General features: G+C 39.1%; 1 protein-coding gene across 4 annotated transcripts in view; it reads right to left on the bottom strand.

Moving 5' to 3' along the window:
- Positions 1 to 22323, bottom strand: part of SCUBE1 (signal peptide, CUB domain and EGF like domain containing 1) — a 211992-nt gene that overhangs the window by 63290 nt on the left and 126379 nt on the right. For all 4 annotated transcript variants that reach the window (XM_074591049.1, XM_074591060.1, XM_074591068.1 and 1 more), the window contains one exon: positions 9796 to 9912. In XM_074591049.1, the coding sequence (XP_074447150.1) occupies positions 9796 to 9912 (117 nt within the window). The remainder of the gene's footprint in view (positions 1 to 9795; positions 9913 to 22323) is intronic.

Raw genomic sequence — 22323 nt, 5'->3', positions numbered from 1 at the left:
GTACAGAGAAGCAAACTCAAATGGTGTTTATATTTTAACATGCACTTATTTCTAGTTACAAACACTGGGAGGGTAAGTTGTTGTAGCTTGAAAGCACAGCCTTGTAAGGGGTCTGATGGAAGTAGAGTTGCCGTATAATCAATTATGAAAACTAGATCTTGATTTAACTATTGGGAAGTTTACTTTTGGTTTAAGTTGATGAGAAGCAGGGAGAAGACCATCAGGGAGAAAGAATGGCTCAAAATAAACCACTTCAGTAAACACTTAAGGGTTGTTAAAAGACAACACATACTTTAGTAACTAAACGTCTAAAATTCTATTCTCTATCTCCAGACAGCTTGTGGACTGGCTTTGACAAACAGGCTATGGCCCCTGCTGTTGATAAAAATCAAGGATGTCCGACTCCTCTGGAGTAGGACGTTTTTCTAAGGGAATGACACAGAAGGCAGAAGAAAACCAGACAGGGACTGAAATTTTGTCCTGCATTGACCTTCACATGTGAGTGGAGAACACAGGCCTCTTTGCACCACTGTATTAACATCCACTTTTTTCTTATATTTTGTTTCTATTGTTGAGATCAAGAAGAGTCACTTTATTCCTTCCTGATCAGACTCTGAAGGGAAGTGGAATGGGTAACCCAGTTCAGAGATATTTTCAAGGCAAGTAGAGTGGATACCCTACAGGCTGAGATTAGACTATTTGCGTGTGCTTATGAGCAGGTTATTGCAATAGGATATGAGTTCAGAGGGTGCCAGCTGTTCCATGTTATTTCCCAATGCACATATCTTTAAGCTTGTGCAAATAGGAGGTAGCTTAGCCATATGATGTAAGACCTCTAATACCATCAGGAATTACCAAGGCTGATGTGCTTATTTTTCCTTGGGGTCACCTATTCTTCTGACCATATTCTAAAAAATGTAGGACAATGTGGGATTCCTGAGAGAAGTAAAAGGGACATGGTCCAAAATGAAAGCTGATGCCCACTGAGAGCTGATGCGTAAACAAAGAGGACAGATATTCTAGTTAGGTATCCATGGCGGGGACAATATGGTGCTCGGGGATCAAAGGATGAGTCACAGAGGGTGCAGTCTATACAAAGGCCTGAAGATGACAACCTCTATTTTAAAAATGAAACAGCAATTTTCAATGCCTTTTTTCTCTGAGCTTCCTGACTTGAAATCCCATAAGGATGCAATTTTCTGAAATGTCTTGAGAAATTTTACCCTAAAAAGCCTGAAGTGTATCAGGCCAATCACCTAAAATCCTTGTATCACTTCCCACTCCCAGAATCATGGTTAAAATTTTCCGTCTACTTGGGTCAGCTTCTTCATAGAGGGTCTAAGCACTCAGTGTATCTCAATCTGTTTCCATTTGCAAAGTTTTCCATTTTTTTCCAGTGGAGATACCAAAATATTAAATTAAACCCTACTGAGAGTAATCCTGTCTTTCCCTTAGTTACTTTTGACAGACTTTAAGCAACATGCATACTATTGTTCTGGGATACCCCAGAGCAATCCAACCCAGATAGCTTTATTTATGTGCAGCAAGCAAAGAGAAGCTACTTATTAGCTTAAATGAAAAGCTGCTCTCACTAGTCGTCACTGTACCTTTGACTGAGAGTAAGGCTAAGGGACCATTTTCCATATGCTACTTTCTAAACCAAACTATGAACGTAAGGCAACATATAAGCAGAATGGTAACAAAATTTAATGTGCTGTACAACAAATTACTCTGCATCAAACAGCAATGCTATGAACCAGTATTAAGAGTACAGCCTCTCTATTAACTACATAAATTACCTTAAAGATATGGCACAGAAGTAAATGGCCATTTCAGGTGCTGCAATTATGATGGGAAATGTAATCAGAAGAGAAGGGAGTAAGACAAGCTTTCTGGTTTTGCCAGACATCCTCTTCATAAAAACCCACTGCTGCTTGTAATCTTGTGACTGACATTTATGCTGACATTTGCTAGTACTACAACACTCTGATTGCAGTGGAGGTGATGACTGCCTGCAACTTACTTAATTTCGGTTTATTCTTTCACACCCTTTGCATGTATGCTTTTTTCCTTTTTTGAGAGAGCGCACTGGAAAATGCTAATGGCTCATTATGGCTAATAGCTAATGGCTTATAATGCTTATGTACCTCAAAAACTATATCTGTTGAACATGGAGGAAGCTAAACTGACCTCTTCGCATGTGTTAAAAAAAAAATCTTCATGTTGCTAGAGAAAGGTGATCTGGAAAAAGTTCTTTTTATACAACCCAGGACCTGCTCTGGGTGCCAATACACCACCTACGGACACCAGTGCCGTGTAACGTAGAGCAAGCACCAATATCCCTTTCACTGTGCGGAGTATCCCACATACGACACTAAAGGGTACTGCTAATGGGAGATGCACAGAAAGCAGACTGCAGATCTCAAGTAGGAGGAGTCAGGCAGCTATGAACAGATTTGCCTCTATAAGCAACCTCTAGAAGTGTAAACTCTTGAGACATTTAAATTCCTTTTAATTTAAAATGCTGATGTTTGTGAATGAATTCAGCAAGGAACATAATTCCAGCTTTATAGCACAGTATCTTAGTGATTCTAATGCAATATGTTCCTTGAAGTTATGCAGACGCTAAGTATCTAAATTCTGCGGCTGTGCACCTTCAAATGGAAGTTGGGCACCTTCAAATGGAAATTATACACTTCAGCAGGGAACTCAGTTTACCTTTCAGCATGCTATTTTAGTGATGCCTTCTCTAATGCTTCTTATGCATTTATGAAAAAGTCACATATACCTGTGGTAAAATGATGGTTTCACTTAAACAGAAACCCAAGCGTTTTCTGTGCCAACCTAACCGAGGAAAACTTTGTGTTTGGGTGACTACTTTCAAGGAGATCGATTTACAGCTAAGAAAGAAAATTAGAACAGTGCCCAAACAAAAAAAATAAAAAAAGTTCATTCACATGATTTCATTTGTGCCTGTCTTGCATTTGCCTCTTAGGTGAGACAAACCTTAGTTCAGAAGACCTGCTCCAAACCTATAGACTTGATTCTAAAGGCACTGAGACACTTATATGATGTGAAAAGTGTGGTGGTTATGTGTCACTAAAGTTCCATCTGCCTTGGTGTAAACTTGTTGTGCATGTATTTCACAGTGGTTATCTTGCACAGGGATATATTTTACTGTCAAACTTTTCATGGCATGTAAAAAAAATGGCAAGTCGATCAGGGATAGATATTAACCAAACAAAACCTGAGTTCATCATAGGTAATTACTCCTACTGCAAAAACCTCCTCACTTCGGCAATCAGTGAAAAAAATACACCACTGAAACGTATCAGGTCAATCACAGTCAAACAAAGGTAGTATCACAACTGAAGCAAGCTAATAGTTGATGTACTAGATTAACAACTGCATCTTAATAATAATAAACAATAAAAATAACCTGCAACTCCTTCTGGTGTTCTTTTCTAAAAAAAGAGGAAACTTTTTCAGTTTCATATGAATTGATCAGGACTGACAAGATGCAATTCTAAAAGCTTTAGTCAATTTAATCCAATTTAGAGAAAAAACCTAAAACAAATTTTAAGTAATTTTGACTAATGGAATGATGGAGGAAATCATAACTGTTCACAGATATTCTCTAGCCAGGAAATGAAGCCAAATTGGCCAGCTAAACTGTTCATTGTGAGCTTTTCACTTAGTGTTAGTGTGTTCTGAATGAAAAGAGAGGAAAGCCTTCAACATCTGAGTCATATTCTCGTACCAAACTGATGTCAAGCATTAATTTTAAACATTTAATTTAATGAAACCTTTCAGTTCGTATTTAACAAAACATGACATATTTTGCTTCATTGAAACTCATTCTGTAAAAAGCTCTTTCCTCACAGAAACAATTCCATTTTCAAAATTTAATTCACTTTCAGGGTTTCACGTTTTGTAGGCAAAACCAATTTAAAATGCATTTTCCTGCTGTGATAGGCTACAATTAAGAAAGATAAAAAAGAGCAATCTATGTCAACCTAATAAAGCCAATGCAAAGATTCCCTTTTATTGCAATAAACTTTGATTCCATCCCTTGGCTGAAATTGTTCATTAGTCTCTATGCTCCTGCTCTTCTTTTCTAAATTCCTTAATGATAAGGAAGGTTACAGAATTGAGTTGCTGGACAAACCATTCAATGCTAAGGCACTTCTGATGCTCCCACTGCAGCACAGTCAAGTATTTAAGCATCTAAGTGCCACATTTCTTTGCTGCATCTGAATGCAAAAGGATGGGGGCCTGTTTCAAGGAAGTAGAGAGCACACCACATTGCTGGGTAACCATGACAATGAGACAGCAGGAAGAAGAAATGTTTGCCTAAACAGCATCCAGTCACATAACCCCAGCGTAACACTGCTCTAGTTAAACAATATGCCAGAGGGCTAAGAAGGGCTTACTTAGTGTTGCATAGTAAATAAAATGCCCCATCTCTAGGTGGAGATGTGCAGGGACCTTTCTGTCTCCTAAATACATGTCCATGAAATCACCTGGGCTTGGCAGAGATCTGTTCGTGCACATGAATTAATACTGCTGTATTTAGCCACAGCTGGTGGCAGATTATCAATTTAACGTCGTATTGCTACTAAAACCACTGACATTCTAGCCCAGCTGAGTATCTACTTCCTCAAAATCCCACTGTCAAGCTCACCTGTGAAAATCATGTAAAATAGAAAGTCAGCTCAACATAATAATACACATCTTGCTATTAAAAAATATCTATGGGGCGTTGCAAAGTTAGGTGGCACTTTATAGATGTTTATGGAAAAGCCATATTTGGGATGCGGCTTTTGTTCCATAACCCCCTTAGAAATCCAGTTATGCTTCTCTTCTCCTGCTTAGAAATTATATTTGCTCTGCCATTTGACTCTAGGAGTACAGCAAGTGCTGCACCCTGCACAGTTCCTCTATGTCTATGTGTACAGTGCTGGGAAGCTGCATTATTCTGGGGCACAAGAGTGCCCTGGGGGCACAGTTGCTTTGTTAAATCCCTGAGGCAGAGACGGAGCACTTCAGACACACAGTCCTACATTTTCACCATGCCAGAAGCCTGTGGCCCTTCCTCTTGCTCTAATTCACTTCTTAGAGAGCCCAGAAGGAATGCCCCAGTCTCCCTCAGATGTTTTTTGCAGTCATTCCTAGCCCTTCTCTACTGTAAGTCCTGGAAGAAGAATGACCCCTCGTTCAGCTTGTCTCCCATCCTTCTGTAGCTGCCCTTGGGCAGATGAGCCCTTTTTTGTTTGATCCAGTTTGGCAGCTGGATTTAAACAATCTTCAGAAACCTGTGCTAAGTCTTATCCAGTCTGACTTCACTCCTCTTAAACCCACAAGTTTTTTTGCAAATGAGTCTCCTGCATTATCAGCTACATAGATTGTATTTAATATAATTAAAATGCTAAACTGATGAATCTTCTCATTGAGGGCAGACTACAGCTGGATGCATGAAAAGGGTACTCAGCAGGAAGGATGCACAGAAACCAACAAGCAAGGGAGCCAGGGACCTCAGAACCCCTGATATGCACAATACAGTCGATATTAAAAACTGGGTAGGAGGCAATAAGCAGTAAGCATCCTGGGCCACTATGTCTTTTAATCCTCTGGCTCCTTTTCTGTCTCCATCAGTTGACTTCTGTGGGATGACTTGGTAGGCATTTATGGAAATGAACTATACCGTTTTGTCTTGTGTAGCATAATAATCGACAGCATCAAGTGAACTCGGCATCAAGCTGGGATCACCCAGTTACAGTGGTAGGAGAAATTAAATAGCATTAATTAGAGGGAGAATATGGAACTCTTTCTGCCTGGGATGCGTCTTGTCTCTTAGCTGACAAAAGCCTCCATGGTTTGGCTTATTAAGAGGCAAGTTTATAGGAACGCTGAAGAGAAAAAAGGAGCATTCTCCATTGTGTGCCAACCCCGCAGAGGGAAGACTTGAGTTTGACACTGACTTTTAAAGACCAGCAAAAGGTTAATGAATTTTCATCCCAGCCACCATTAATACATCTGAAGGTCTCACTAACTAGACCACAGACGGCACTTTTGCTTTTATTACACTACAAGATTGGGTAAGTAATATATGCAAGGGAGAAAAAATCAGAGTTAAAAATTTTTTTTCAGCTTCTAGAAACCAAAACAATCTTCTGCTACAGTAGTCTTCCTACTGGCTATGCAGCTACCTGTACATATTCCGTATTAAAACTTTCTCCACAACTATATTTTTTCCCTAATTTACTGACATCTGATATAAACCAGACTGCACTCCACCTTTACAGAAGGAGCTTGATTCTTTGAGGTACGATGAACTCATTTCCCACTGAGCCTGCGAAAGAGGTCGAGATGCAAAACAGCCAAAGGTAGGTCCCTTGTATTACTTGGAAATTGCTTCCCTGCACCCTCCATTCTCTGATACATTGGGAAAGGGCCACAAGAAATACTAGAGTTCCAGTTCTGACTCGGTTCTGTACTCTGTGATTTGAATCCATCCCATCTTTTATGATAGAACTATAGAATATGAAATATGATACTGCAAACAAAGTGCAGAACAATTAGTTACATTTCATAGGGCTTATTTGCCATCTTTTGGCAAATAAAGCATGTTTGCATATCCTCTTTCTTAAAAAAATGCCTTTCCTTTTGTATATATACTTGCCTTTTTTCTACACTACACAGTTAATGAAATTCCAAACTACTAATCAAAAACCTGTGAACTTTTTGGACAGTAAATTCTTTTTCCCATTAGATGTCTATACGATGCCTAAAACAGACTAGTCCTGATTTTTTGAACAGACCCATCTAGGGATTTTTGTTATTTAGAAAAGTAATACTTTTATTTATTTCATTAATTTAAAAATAAAAATGTTCTTTAATTTACCTGATTTCCTTATTAAAAATAAGGAAGAAAAGTGGCAATAGATTTCCATAAAACACCAGCACGGTAAAAGTGCACTATTGAGGAAATCACCTACAAGTGAGCTAGAATTACAGCTTAGTAAATTACACAATGTCCACCTCGGAGAACTCAAAAGTTCAGATGTTTCTTTGAGTCTTATTTAAGTCTCTTGAATCTAAGCAACTACGTAACTTCAAATAGTAGCTGCGCTATGTAAAATGTCTTAGCGAGGAAGATGCCAAAATGGACTGAAAAATCGTAGGCTTTCCAATAAAAACATTCTTTTTGGTCAACATTATTTGCTAAATTCAACCTAAACATATTAAACATTTTGCTCAACCCACAAGTGCATTTTTTGGTTAATATATTAATTATCCCTTCAATTTTTCTCAGTTTTTCTTACATGCCCTGTCTCTCTACTTTCCTCGCATAGATAATGGCATATCTTTCTCCCATATTTAGAAATATAACCTCTCTTAAAACACTGGTTCTATGAAAAACCTCACTTGGAGATGCTGTGACACTTGATGGAGTTGAAAACTCTGCCCGAGGAAGACGGGCTGTGACAGCGGCATGATCCCTGAAGATGCTTTAAAGTGCATCCAATAGATGATCCGTTGCTCCGACCACACAGGTGTAATGTTAGAGCTAGAGGGAACAACAGACTGTATATATGAGAAACTGTGGGCCAGTCAAATCAAGGAGGGTAAAGAGAAAAAAAAAATCCAAGGAGAAAACTTGAGCTGATCACTCTTTTCTTTTGTTTCCTGTAGAACTCAGAGGAAGGAATATGTGCATGCTGAATTTCCCCACCCCAGCCTTTTCCAGGCTTTACCTATAAGCAAGAGGAGCTGAGAAGGCATCAATGTCACTCCACCAAAATACTCACTTTTGCACTCAGAGGTAAATCTTAGAGCGCAGTCTTGACTGAGGGCTGCCTGTGAAAGCTATGGAAGAAGCTTCACCGGTCAGTTTAAGTGCAGGATCCTTTGTGCAGTTTTAAATGGGAAGTTACTTTAGCTTTAGGGAAGCAGAATCTAGCCCAGAAATCTCACTGTGCAATACATTAGATAATTATTATTAATTACAGTTAAATGCAAAGCATATATTTCACCATTTTATGATGAAGAGTATTTCCTAAAATGTCAATAAAGTTTAAAAAGAAACGGCTTGGTTCGTTTATTAAACCGTGTGAGTTAATTTCCAGTTGCTGCTTATTTTAAGAAAGTAAGAAAGAATCTGCAGCATCATAAAAATACAGTTTCTGTTTCTTATATTTTCTTCTCATAAAAAAGGGGGAAAGAAAAAAATGTGAAAGAGCTTAGAGCTAGGGTATTTGGTTTGAGGATCAGTTGAATATTTCAATTTTGTCTGTAGCACTAATTATAGACCTGATTATTATATAAATATTGTTTCATATTAGTTCTATGGCCAAACTTCTAAATTTAGAATTAATCTTTTTTTTTGATGATGTAGTTTCAATAATAAACATTATGATCAAGTCTAGGTGTAAGTTACAGTATTAAAATGCCTCCATTTTAAGCACTCGGTGGAATCACTGTTACTGCTCTGCTATGGCTTAGCTAGCCTGCCTGTAAAAATGAAGATTTATTTTTATGTGGCTTGAACTAAAACGACTGATTTTTGATGTGTGCTCACCCTTAACTATTAACATTGTGTGCAATGGCAGTTTAAATGTTTTATTTTCAAATAAACAGGCAAATGGACTGTTATTTCTATAAATACTAACAGGATCATGCCCAAGCGCTGGGATTTTTCAGCCTGGAGCAAGAGGAAACCACACGTTTTCTGTTTATTTTTGTGGGTTTTACTATTTTAAGTAACATCAAGCCTTGGACTAAAGATATTCTGACATTTCTGGTTACTTTGAAGGAAAAAAGTCGCAACAGTTTCTTAGCAAGTTAGGTTAACTTATGCTAAGTCACTGAGTGATAAAACAGTATTCTCTGTGACAACAATATAGGCAATGTCCTCCTGGACTTCCATCACCAAGTCTCTTGCAATGGAGCTCAAAAGAAACGTGTAGGAAGATGGTGGATGGAGGGCCTGCTCCTATGAACATGTATCCAAGTCGACTCATATGCATAGTGCGATTAAGTGTGATTCTGCAGGGGTATTTGAGAACTGTCCCTGTCTCCTTAACTGAGAACAGATGTTGACAGTGACATCAGATGCTCTTTTCTCTCTTCCCCTGACCTCAGCTTTAACACACTCATGAAGGACAAAATGCCAAGGTTCTTGTGCTGCCTTTGGAACAGTAAAACCTGAGCATCTGCTGTACGGTTTAGACCGGTGCACTGCTAAGTGTTGTTTTGGTTTTCCTTTGGAGCTGGCTGCTTATGTTTTGAAGGGGCAGAAATGGACAGTTGTCTGGGTTTTTTTTTTGCTTGAGCAATACCTCTGCGTCTTTTGCTTGGTTTCACTAAGTAATAACCAGTTGATTATCTGCAAGTAACAAAGTACTGCTTGAGAATTTTAACCGGCTTATTGAATAGACAAATTCAGACACCATTAGATGACCAAAGTTCTACAAAAATATCAGACTGTCATTTGAAACCGAAGGCTTTTTGCAGCCCAGAGTTATTCCTCTAAATCTCTGGTCAGTTTGAAACAGTTTGACCTCTGTATCTCATTTCTTTTCAGTAATAAATCCCCCTAATAAATAGAGAGAAAAATGATTGAAATAGGTAAATACAGAAAAATTAGGGAAGGAGAAAGCTAATGAACTCAGTTGCAATCACTATGCCAGTATTGCCTTAACTTAAAAGTATTGATTAAATAACTGAATATTTACATCTTGTACTGGAACCACTGAAGGCAAACGATGCATTGCAAAGCAAACAGAAGCTGACCTTTGCACGTTTTCCCATCGGGCTGCAGGGTAAATCCAACCGGGCAACTGCATCGTACCCCTGTCGCGGTATCCTTGCAAGTCCGATCACAGCCTCCATTATTGACAGCACATGTTTCTGCAGAATGAAAGAGAGAGAGAGAGAGAGAGAGAGGGAGAAAGGGAGTGTAATGAAATGTTCTGGGGGAGGGGAGAGGCACCGACTCTTTGGGGCAATATTACAACATTATGAAAGCAATCTAAGTTTAGGCAAGCCAACTGAAGCAAGCTCTCAAGGTCATCAGGGCCCACGTACTGGTTTTGACTAGTAAATCATTTCCACAAGTCACGATTTCTTGCTCCCCCCAAACTGGTGTTTTTATTCATTATATTTAGTTAGTGCTTTTGAACTGTCTTAGACAATAGGATGGGTTATTACATATGAAACAAGTTTAAAAAGAAAAAAAAGTGATTGCCTTTAAAAGCAGAACCAAACACTCAGTCTGTTTCGTATCAGTCAATGTCTAGCTCAAGCTTTTTAAGGTTCATTTTTTTAAATGATGTTGTAGGCATAATGAACTTTAAAAAGCAGTAGAAAGCAAAGCAGAGTGCTAGACTTGGAACCGAGAATTTCAAATCCTTAGTTAAGAAAGAGTTAATGGAAAATGAACTACATATATCACTTTGACAAGAATCTACATGCCCAATCTGTTCTTACTGAACTACAAGCAAAAGGCATCTGGGTTTTGTCCACTTAAAGCTTTTTGCAAATTGAAAGGAGTTTGGAGTGGGTGGGAGGGCATAATTGAGGTCACTGAACCCATTCCAAGCTGTGTCATTGAAATTTCCCAGTGCTTGTAGTATGCAGAAGGGTGGCTGGGCAAACACAGGCAAGGGAAAGCTGCAATACTTCTGAGCTTTTACAACAGTGGGCAATGACTATTAGGTACCACTACATTAAAAAAAAGTCTTCAACTTCATTACAGAAAAAGCAAAAACCCCTCCCTCATTGCCATTATTTTCTGTTACTCGTGTGTGCACATGCGCACACCATACACACATATACACACACATACCCACACACACATCCATAAAACAGATAAAAGGCAAGTGAAATGATTAACTTTGCTTTGATCCAGAGAATAGAGTGGATGTAAGGATGCCAATTTAGCACGTCAGTTTGAACTGTGCATTTATCTGAAAAGTATTTACTTCAGAGAGCAAGTCCTTTTAATAGTATCTTTTTCAGTTGCTCTGGCTTTGATTAAATTAAAATACCCCCCTGCCCCTCAAGACTGCCATTATTCTACTCGGCTCACCTCATTCTGGCTTTCCCTAAAGAGGCTTTGTCATTACTTACTCAGATTTACAGACTCCTATTGCTGAATATTCACAGTCTGTGTCACAATTGTACCCTGTGGACAAGGTCTGACAATAAGCTATAGGATATGCTAATCAGGAATTGCCTTAGAACAGTACATTGATCAAAAATTATTTACATAGGACAGAAAAGGCTTTATCTTTCAATTGACTAGTACTAAAAGATTTTTATTTTAAAGTAGCCTCAAGATGAACTTAGACTGGCCCTTCAGAGGGACTTCACTGCTTCAAAATAAGAGAAAAAAAGTGTAACTTTTTTTTTTTTTCTTTTTGCACTGGCACAGACCTCTACATCAGTTGTGGAATAAGCTGCTGGCACTTAAGAACAAACTGAGAGCAAGGGGTTGGGGCACACATGCATTAACAGCATGGGACAGAACTCTGCCGTCCATATATATTCAAACATACTCTACTAGATAGATTTTAAATTTTGTATGCCATGTGTGCTATGTAATAACATTGTGTAGAAGAAGCAATCAGTATACAAATGGATTTGCATATAACTGCCAGCAAGCACAGCTAACAAATGGATTAACATGTTTTCTAGAACAGCTTTCTGAAAATGGAACTGAGTCTGCAACTCCTTATTTTCGGGCGGAGATCTTGCTCACCTTAGGTACGACTTGCAGGACCTGAACCTAACTGTTTCAGTAATATAGTTCTGATTTTCATTTATTCCCCTGCGAAGGACTATTTTACACACTTAGAGACTGACACTGCAGCTTGAAGAAGCTTTCTGTAAATGACAATGCTGGCGTTTCCATTTGTATATGAATGTGCGTGTGTGTCCTCATAGGCCAACACATCAAATGATTTTATATTTCAGAGAAGGAAAAAAGTTTCAGGTCATTTAAAACTTTTTTATTTGGGTACAGTTACATGGTAGGATGATTTGCCAGGAGTAAAGAGTTAAGGTTGAAAAACAGGAAAAAGTGCTGAAGATGTACGTTTGGCATGGCACTGCAAAGAGCAGTAAATCTTATGTTAGCAGATTAATTTTGGCATATGAAGAGTCCTTTATTGCAGTTCATCAACACGAGATGAACATAAGCAGTAATATTTCTGCTTTCTGGATGACATCCAGTGAAAATGAATAGACACAATTTTTTTTTCCCATGGCATGGATGACTGGATCTATAGGGTAAGGGTCATTCAGTGAACAAGAGTTATTTCTATGTATAAATAGAGGGAATCAAGCCAGCTTTTCTTATTTTCACAGAGATTTAGTAAAACAAACCAAAAAGGATAAATACCCTTCAACTTTCCTGGTGACTCTAATACATGATGAACTTTAACAGAATGAAGATCCAAATGAGCAAGAGGACATCTGACAGTACCTCTAATGTTTTGGATAATCGGAGAGATGTACTGATGAAATTCCTTAAACTCAAGGTCATGAGAAAACATTGGTAAAAGAAAGTAAATGTGAATAGCAGAATGTGGGAAAGAGTACTATGAGCTACTTCAAATAAAATAGCTGAGGCCTATATACAACATAAACTAAAGTGTGTCACCACCTGCGTTTCTCTTAGAAATGACTTCAAGTCATTCTTCACCTCACCACTATCAAACTTTACTATATATTTGAAATGCAAATACAAGTTTTAGGTCCCATATAGAGACCAGAAGCAAATTACTTATTTCAAAGCTATCACACTGGAGAAGCTATACTTATATGGAAGGTAAAGAACAGATATTCAAAATTTGGTTCAGATCTTCATGGTGACATTGATCCTGCAGATCATTTTCCAGCATTTTTTTCTCTGTGAAAGGCAACCTCAGCATATTTATTCCTTTTTTTTGTTTTGTTTCAGACTTTTTGGCATGTTTCTGATAGTTTTTGTTCTACGAGGCAGCAGGAAAAGAACTGGAAGACACAAATAAAGCAGTGTCACGTAACTGATATTTAGATTCCTTTTGAATTATGATAAAGCTCATCCTTTGAAACTATTAGACTTTACTGTGAATTTGAAGTGATGTTTGCAGCCCCACTTGCATCCTTATTGAATTCCCACCAGAAAATTCAGACAGAAACAGGGATGTAAAGAAACAGACATCTATTTACATAAGGCAGTCTGGGACAAGCTTACATTGTGTTTTTCCACTGTAAGCTCCTACTTCTGGAACAACCTTTCATGTACCTGCTCCCTGCATCTATAGAGAAGAAGTAACCAAAATTACCAACATGCTATATTTATGGTTTACTCAACTAGGACATTTATTGTTTTAACAACTGTCTGTTGCACTACGGGACACGCATAGCTTCTGGATATTAAAATATCCTATTGAAAGGCATAAACTTGAGCTCTTGGTCCTTCAATACCAGATTGGGAATGTTGACTAGTTTACCAGGTGGTTACGTGGGTATTCAGCCCTTTAATATGTCACTTCAGTGTCTGCAAGGGTTTAGCAGTGAAAGATTAGCTCTCCAGGTTCTAGTTCTGAAGTTTTTGAATTGAAGCAGAATCTCTGCCAGGTGGCAATAGAGACTAACAACTGTCTTTAAGAAGACTGACAGCAGACAGGATTTATTTGGCTTTCAATGCTATTAAATGCCTGAAACTTTGAACACATGTGTCATGGTTTGGGAACATTTCTGAAAACCTAAATTTCAGCTTTTTTTATGAAAGAGGTAAACACAACCATTCAAAATGTAAGCTTCTATTCAAACCTGGTTTTTGGAAGTGGCCAATTATTTCATAAAACCATTAAAAAATTGCCTTGGAGATATGTGTCTCCAAAATCTGTCTCCAATTTTTGTGACTTTGTTTTATCCCTATGATCAAAAGAGCATGACGTGATTTTAAGGGTATTGCTCAAAATCAGGCAAATCTTGGCATCTTTATTATTCACTTTGGCAGCCTGGGTCAATTTGAACTAAGATCCAAAACAATATTTTAGGAACTGCGATATGGTGCAAAGCAGACCAAACTTATACAGGTCTATGGGACTAGAAGAGATACATCTGAAGATCATACAGTAATGTATGTCTTAGCGAGGTCGCTCTCTATAATCTTTGATAAGTCATGAGGACAAGGTAGGGTTCCTGATGACTGGACAAGCTAAACACCAAGAAAGGCGAGAGAGGGGATCTGGGGAACTAGTGGCCAGCCAGCCTCACATCAGACCCCTGTAAGTTTATGGAGCAAATCATCCTGGAAGCCATTTGCAAGCACATGAAAGACAAGAAGATGACTGGGAATGGCCAGCACCAACTTAGTGAGGGCAAATCATGTTGGATTAATCCGACAGCCTTCTGCTATGACACGACTTACATTGTGGATAAGGGGAGAGCTGTGCATGTTTTTCACCTTAAGTTTAGCAAGTGCTTTGACATGGTCTTCCATAGTATCCTTGTGGGCACAGTGGTGAGACACAGACTGGGTAACTGGACAATACAGGGATTGGAAAATCATCTGGACAGCTGGACTCAAAGGACTAAATCAGTGGTACAAAGTCCAACTGGCAATCTGTCACTTGAGCTATCCCTCAGCCTCAGCTACTGATATTAGGGCCAATAATGCCTAATGTCTCTACTATCAACCTGGACAATGGGATAGATGGCATTTGCTGCAAATTTGTGGATGATACCAATTTCAGGGAGCGGTCAGTAAACTGGAGAGCTGGGCTGCTATGCAGAGGGGCCTTAACAGCTTGGAAATAATGGCCTGAAGGGGACATTATGAGCTTCAACAAAGGCAAACCCAAGTCCTGCACGTATGGGAATAATCCCATACAACAGAACAGGCTTAGATTTGACCAGCTAGAAAGCATTTTCAGAGAAAAACCCACGCTCCCTGGTGGACAAGTTGAATGAAAGTCAGCAGTGTTTCCTTATGGCAAAGAAGGCCAACAACATCCTGGCTTGTATTAGTAAGAGTACTAGCAGAAGATCAAAAGAAGTGACCCTACACCACTATTTGGTGATTTGAGTAACAACATCTGGAGTGCTGTGTCCAGTTCTTGGCACTCCACTGCAAGAAAGGCATGGACATACTAGAGCAAATTTAGTGGAGGTCTACTAAGATCATGTTTAGGGGGCTGGAGCACGTGATGAGGCTGAGAAGCTGAAAGTGGTTCAGCCTTTACAAGAGAATGCTCAGACGAGACTTTATTTCTGTCTACAGCTAATTAATGGGACAGTATAAACAAGATAGAACAAGACTTTTCTTAGAGGTGCACAGTGGAAGGACACGAGGCAACAAATAGAAGTCAGAATATGGGAAATTCCAGCTTGATACAAAGTAAACATTTTTCACCATGAGAGTTTTAAAACACAGAAACGGGTTCCCAGGGAGGCTGTGAAATGTATGCCCTTGGAGATATTCAAAACTCAACTGGACATGGCCCTGAGCAACCTGGTGTAGTTGTCCTTTCTTTGAGCAGGAAGTTGGATTACGTGAACTGCAGAGGTCCCTTCCAACTTACATGAGTCTATGATTCAATGAAACTGATTCACGTATCACAATACTGGAGGGGAAGAGGGAGAAGGTAAGTACCATAAACACAGCAAGCAGCACATCAAATTCAAGGTCACAGTTCATGTCTACTCAGTATCCTATTCAAGCTCAAGATCTCTTTGGAATCTGATACACTTGTATCGTTGATACACACCCGATGCATTTAGTACGGCCAATGATATCAAACTAGGAGGAGCTGTGGACTCCCTCAAGGATAGAGGCCTTACAGAGAGATTGTGATTGATAGACTGCAGAGCTGGGCAATCAACAATTGTATGAAATGGAACAAGGGCATGTGCCAGATTCTGCATCTGGGATGGGGTAATCCTGCTTATGCATATAAACTGAGGGACAGAGAACGGAAAGCAGCCCTGAAGAAAGAGATCTGGGGGTCTGGGTGGATGGCTAGTTGAATATGAGTCAACAGTGTGCCCTGGCAGCCAAAAGGGCCAGTTATGTCCTGGGATGCATCAAGCACAGCATCGCTAGCAGTTGAGGGCTGCACTGGTGCAGCCTCACCTTGAGTACTGTGTGCACTTTTGGGTGCCTCAATATAAGAAGGACATAAAACTATTTGAATGTGTCCAGAGAAGAGCGACCAAGATGGTGAAAAGTCATGAGGGCAAGACTTAGGAGGAGCAGCTGAGTCACTTGGCTTGTTCAGCTTCGAGAAGAGAAGGCTGAGGGGTGACCTCATGGCAGTCTACAACTTCCTCAAGGGGAGCCGCTGAGGGGGAGGTGCGGATCTCCTCTCTCTGGTGACCAGTGATAGGACATGAGGAAATGGCATGAAGCTGCATTAGGAGAAGTTCAGATTGGACATTAGAAAAAGATTCTTCACAAAGAGAGTGGTTGGTCACTGGAACAGGCTCCCTAGGGAAGTGGTCAGGGCATCAAGCCTGTCAGAGTTCAAAGGAGCATCTGGACAATGCTCTTAGTCATACGGATTAGTGTTAGGTAGTCCTGCAGGGAGCAGGGAGTTGGACTCAATGATCTTTATGGGTCCCTTCCAACTTGAGATATTGTATGATTCTATGATATTTCCAATAGGAAATGCTCATGTTCGGAAAGTTGGAGCATGGAAGTACAGAACTAAATTTCTTCCCTAGCTTCCCATAAGCTGCAATTACTTGCGCTGAAGCTCAAAAGAAATCTTGTGACATACTGGTCTCCTCATTTAAAATAGATGCAGTATTTCCTATACTCGTAAGTTCTTTTCAAATTCATTAGCACACATGCTCTATACATGAAAAATAGCATTGTTTTTATTGGTACCAATAGTACAGAAATTACTACAACAGTACTGAAATTAAAAGCAAGACTTGACACTCCCCACTCTTAATTTACTTTTTGCCCTGACGATATTTATTCCTCCGTAAATGTAACTTTTTACAGGGATAAGAAAATTTCATCTTTTCTATCTACTCTTAAATTACTTTAGATCAGCATAACATGCAACAGGATTAATATGAAAAAGCATTATATAACAGACAGGTTGGTGTTTTGTCTTAACTAAGGTCAGTCATTTTGGATTGACTTTCATTATGTTCCACTTAAAAAATGAATCCCATGACCTCTGGAATGTGTGCATATACCTGCACCTATATGCAAAACTCCAGTCTCAGTCAACCTGCTAAAACATTTGATACACTGTTCAGTGTGATAAAAATTTGCTTAAGATAGCTTAAATTTTCAAGTTATTCTCTTAAAAGTTAAAAAGATTAAAAAACCTGAAGATGCTGTACCTTGGTATAAGGAATGAAACGGACAAGTAACAAAGTGATCAATCGTGTTTCTAAGAAGACCTAAACCAAAATAAACTTCTTTGGGGTGTAGGCAAGAAATTAATTTCAGAAAGAGGCAAGCACTCTCTTTGCACTGTAAAGCTATAATCCTGCCCATCACACAAGAAGGCTGAGCGGTCTGGCAGTCACAAAGAGCCCGCAGGAAAAGACATCAAATGTAACTTGGGCTTGTATTATTACTGTCTAAAAGGAAGATGCCATTTTGCAGTCACTGTACCACTGTGCAGGCCACTGAGATACCAGTCAATGTAGTGTATTTCTACCATGTTGACCTGTGCTACTGTATCCGGAGCAAGATAAAAGACAGAGGAGTGCTATGTGGACCTCAGCATGAAGGAAGACAATCTTAATTTCATGTTATGCCCAGAATGTCTAAAAAGTATAGAAATATTGCGCTAGTGATCAATGTCACTTCCCTTTGTCTGATCAATATGCAGCTCTATCACAAAGGGCCTTTAAGTGACAATGCATAAAAGCAAAAGTCAGTCATCTAGCATCCAGGTGTTTTCTTTGGATATATGGAGAAGTGATTCTCTAATCTTTTCTGTTACCCAGCATAGCAGTCTGCAGTCAACAGGATCCAGAAAGCCCTATTTGTTTTCCAACTCTTGTTGATCATAACACAATGACTGGAAAGAGCAGAGACCAACTGTAAATGAAAGAGCTCTTTTCAATAATGTATGTATAAACATGCAAAGAAGCCTTAGCGGAAGATCAAAAGTGGCCAGCTATATGGAAAAAAAAGAGAAATCATATATAGCCTCAAGTGAAAATGGAGAGGGAACCCACTTAAGTCATCACCTCCATTCAAGGAAGTCTTGCAGTAGCTGCTGTGCTGATCATTCATCTCTAGGAGAAGCATGAGAGGGACAGTTAATGGCAACTTCTTCCACAGAACAATTTGTTCTTGGAAGAAATGAAATGAAAATATTCTTTATAGCTAATGATCACCATCTCTTCTGAATCAGAGAGGAAGGTTAGACTGACCTCCTGTCTTAAGGCCTTGTGCAGAGGAAAAGGATTTCCTGCAGCAAGAGGTAGGCAATAAAAGATTAGGTTTGGTCACATCTGTAGGTTTATGACAGCAAACTCCAAAGACAGTGAAATCTATACACTGCAAAATGTGCAGTGTGTGCCCTCTTTTCTCACTAATTAACAGTAATTAGTAATTAGTAACTGCTTTAAAGGTAATAGCTGTTGGAAACATGGAAAGGCAGGTTTGTGCTGATTCTCAAATTTAAAAGGCCACTGAGGTGTTTAATGCTGTCCAAAGACACAAATCTGGGCAATGTCTGACTTTAGGACAAAAGGGAGACGAAGAGATAGCAGTCCCCCAAAACAAAGAATGTTTTCTAAATTTCCTAAATTTCTGTAAACCATTTAAGTTGACAGGGTAAGCAGTAAGTACAGCTGAAAGCAAGACATGAAAGGGGAGAAATGCTTGTTTTCCCTACCTAGTTCCTATAATTGGCCAAGTGATAACACTGACTTTAACTGGCAAGTCAAAGCAAACTAGCAATTGAACTTCCTTTCATTTGGAATTCATTTGCAGTAGCCTAAAGCTCACCGGGGTCAGCAGAAAAAGGGTGGTTCGTCTTTGCTCACAAAATATGTAGCACATTAGAGAAGCTTATTTTGAGCCAACTTTTATGCCAGCCAAAGAACAATTAATGATGGAGGAGTCTGGAGCTCTGAATTTAGAGTATCTATCAGGTCCTATCAAGCAGGTCATAGCCCAAGCAAAGTTATCAGTACTTTAATACTCAGAGGGTAATCATATCTACTTCTACACTTGGTCTGAATTTTGCACAAGACCTGAACACAGTATCTTATGCTCAGAATAACTGTCTTAAATTCAGGGCTTAGACACATGAAACAAGTCAATCTTGATGTAACTGAAAGCTAAAGGTTGAAAGTAGAAAGGCAGCTTTACAGCACCCACTGTTTTATCCAGTGCGTCTGTGAGGTATATGGGTTACCTTAGACCTTTTTTTCCTAATGAGGTGCCTGTGAAGTAATATTGCCTGGCAACTGGAGTGGCAAAAGGGGTTAAACTACCAGCAATCTCTGTTCCTCAGCAGATGTGCTGTAACTAAAGCTGTTGTAAACTGCTATTGCATCTGAACCAAGAGGTAACCTGTTTACCTATCCTAAACACATAAAAATGAGTTGATTTGTCTGCATTTAATTCACAGTGAAACAAAAAGTGACTCTCCAGGCTATGCGTACAGGACAGGAAAACTTATATATTGGAACAAGTGAGGAAAGACTAAGGATATCTGTGAAAGCAAGCCAAATATCTGGCAATCGGTAAGTATGAATGCTGAAAAGCTGAAAAATGCCCTGTTAATGCTTATCACCTTGATAGCTATCACAAGAGTTGCTGTTCTCTCCTCATTTGCTTTATGCCCTGCACCGATTCCCAACAGATTTTACGGTACATTTCAGCAGAAGTGAAATGCAGAACTAGTCCTAGATAGTGCACACAGGATATCAGTGAGTGCTATCTTAAATTTAAACTGGATTTAAGTAAGATTTCAAAGGAAACTTCCAGGATTTGGGTAATTCTTTTAAGAAGGAAAAAAGTACATACTCATGATTGTTTTTATTTTGAGAAGGCCTAATCTTAAACCATTAATTGCCATCATCTGTAATGATTCTTTGCATCCCTGTGGCATTTTGAGCCCTCATAAAGACCAACACCAGGACTCCATCGTGCCAACTTCTATTAAGTCACAGTTATGAAACAGTGACGATGCTAAGGTATTAGAGCAGTTCCGTGGGAGAGCCAGATCCTGCTCAGCTGAGTGGTACTGGCTCCCTCACCTTCAAGAAAGCTGAACTCGTTCAGTTTAATACGAAAACTATCTGGAAACAAATTAGCCCATAGCTTGTATTTCCTCTCCTCTCACACTTGAAAATGCTCTTTGTTCAGTCTAGCTCAAAGGTAGCCTATGCTGACACCTCATCTGTTTCCTTCACGTTGGTATCGCAGCACAATCCCCACCAAACATAGCTCTTTCTGAATTCCACAAGGAGAAACTAAACACACAACTAAAATATCTGAATTTTCAGTTAAGTGAGAACTATGTTATTCTCATGCAAATTATGCTCTGTGGTGCTGAAAGGGTAGAGAAAGAGCATTCAGAAGAGTATAATGAAAGAAACAAATAGCTGTGAACAGATGAAGGAGAAACTGAAAGAGCTTCATATTCAGGGAATGAAAAAGGTGAGACAGAAAGGGTGACTTGCAGGATGTGGAATTCTTCACTCCGTTATGCTTGTCTCCTCATTTCCTTGCAATTTCATGATTGGTAGAATTTTATTTGCATCAAAATAGGATGAGAACTCTGCACTGCCACATACGGAATGTGTGAAGAAATGACTAGGTGAATCTTGCACTGAATCATGAATCCCACAGCTCTCCTTTCAGAAAGGTTTGATTCCACTTCAGGGAACACTACATATTTAGCGAATGTCACTTGATAGATTGGATCAGGTGTTTTATAAGCACTGGATAAGTCCACTCTGGTCCCTTAAAAATGGCACTATTGGTTGTGATTGTGGTGCTTTTTTCTAAATAGAGAAGCTGCTTTAAAGAAAAACTGAAAAACTCTGAACATTGCAAAGGAGCATTATCTCCTGACCTTGGACAAATCCTTTCATTTAAAATGGAAAAGCAAAACAATGGGAGGTATTGGTAGGAATTCTGGATAAGGTCAGAGTCTTTATCATCAGCAAAGAAATGAAGAAAAGGGATTTTTACAGGAAATAGCACACCATTCACAAACTCAATGAATAAAAGTGACGATAACTCAAGATGAAAGGATCTGCCCTTGGGAGAGAGAGAATGCATGAATGACCTCAGGGATTCCGTTCCCCAGTTTTCTATGATTTCATAAAGGAAAGTAGAACTGACAGAAAGAGTTAAAGTGAGGTCTTGGTTTCATACTAACTGAGTTAGAGATCCTCCTGGCAATACACCTCTTAGTAATATGTTTTAAATGCTTTATTGATTAAAGCATAAAAAGATTGTGATACATACAGAGCAGCACACTTGGCTTTCTGACAGTGAGCATTTCTAAGTCAGATAAAAATCACTCAGAGAAATAAAGACATATTTTAAGTAATTTGAAAGAATCCTAGGAGGCAGTACAACAAAGCTAGGAACTGAAGTACATACTGAAAAGGTGCTCTTAGCTTAAAGTGACCCTTGGTGGGCTGTAACTATGATAGAAGTTAATTGCTTTGGAAGAACACTTGGAAACAAATACTAGCTTGTCCATCTCCCTGCCCTTCAAGACAGAAAACCGGGAGTAGGGTCACCTAGAAACTCTCATTTTAAAAGAGAATCAAAAGTGAAGTCTGCAGAATCCATTTTTAATTCACATTAGAATAAAACAACCTTAGAATAAACAACCATTTAGAATAAACAACCATTTAGAATAAAACAAGACTTTTGGAAAATTTCTAATGGAAAACCAGAGTTCATAGCACTCTTTATTCCAATGACTTGGTAATTAGGGCACTACATGCCATGTTAGAAACCCAGGTCTCGTTTTCTATTCTTTTATGCTTATTGAAACTGAAGAATCCCAAGGCCTTACCAGGCTATCAATCATCACTACTGGCCCCAAGGGTAGACCACCTTCATGATGCAATAATGAGTTAGTCTGACTTTACAACACAACATTTCCCCTGAACATGGGTGGCAAATCACCATGAAAGTGTCTTCGGTATAATTTCCTCACATTTCAAATGAATGTTCTAACCAGACTGCCATGTACATTCTATCTCTCTATTTCTGAAGATCATTCCAGGCAAAAGCACTGTGGAAACCAGAGTCTTCCCACAAAACTTACTGGCAAGAAAAAAGAAAGGCTTTTGCCAGAAAAGTCTCATCAG

Source organism: Larus michahellis, chromosome 1, assembly GCF_964199755.1.
Source record: "Larus michahellis chromosome 1, bLarMic1.1, whole genome shotgun sequence".
Classification (NCBI taxonomy): Eukaryota; Metazoa; Chordata; class Aves; order Charadriiformes; family Laridae; genus Larus; species Larus michahellis.
The sequence above is the reverse complement of the archived record's forward strand: the minus strand, read 5'-3'. Positions and strand labels throughout refer to the sequence as shown.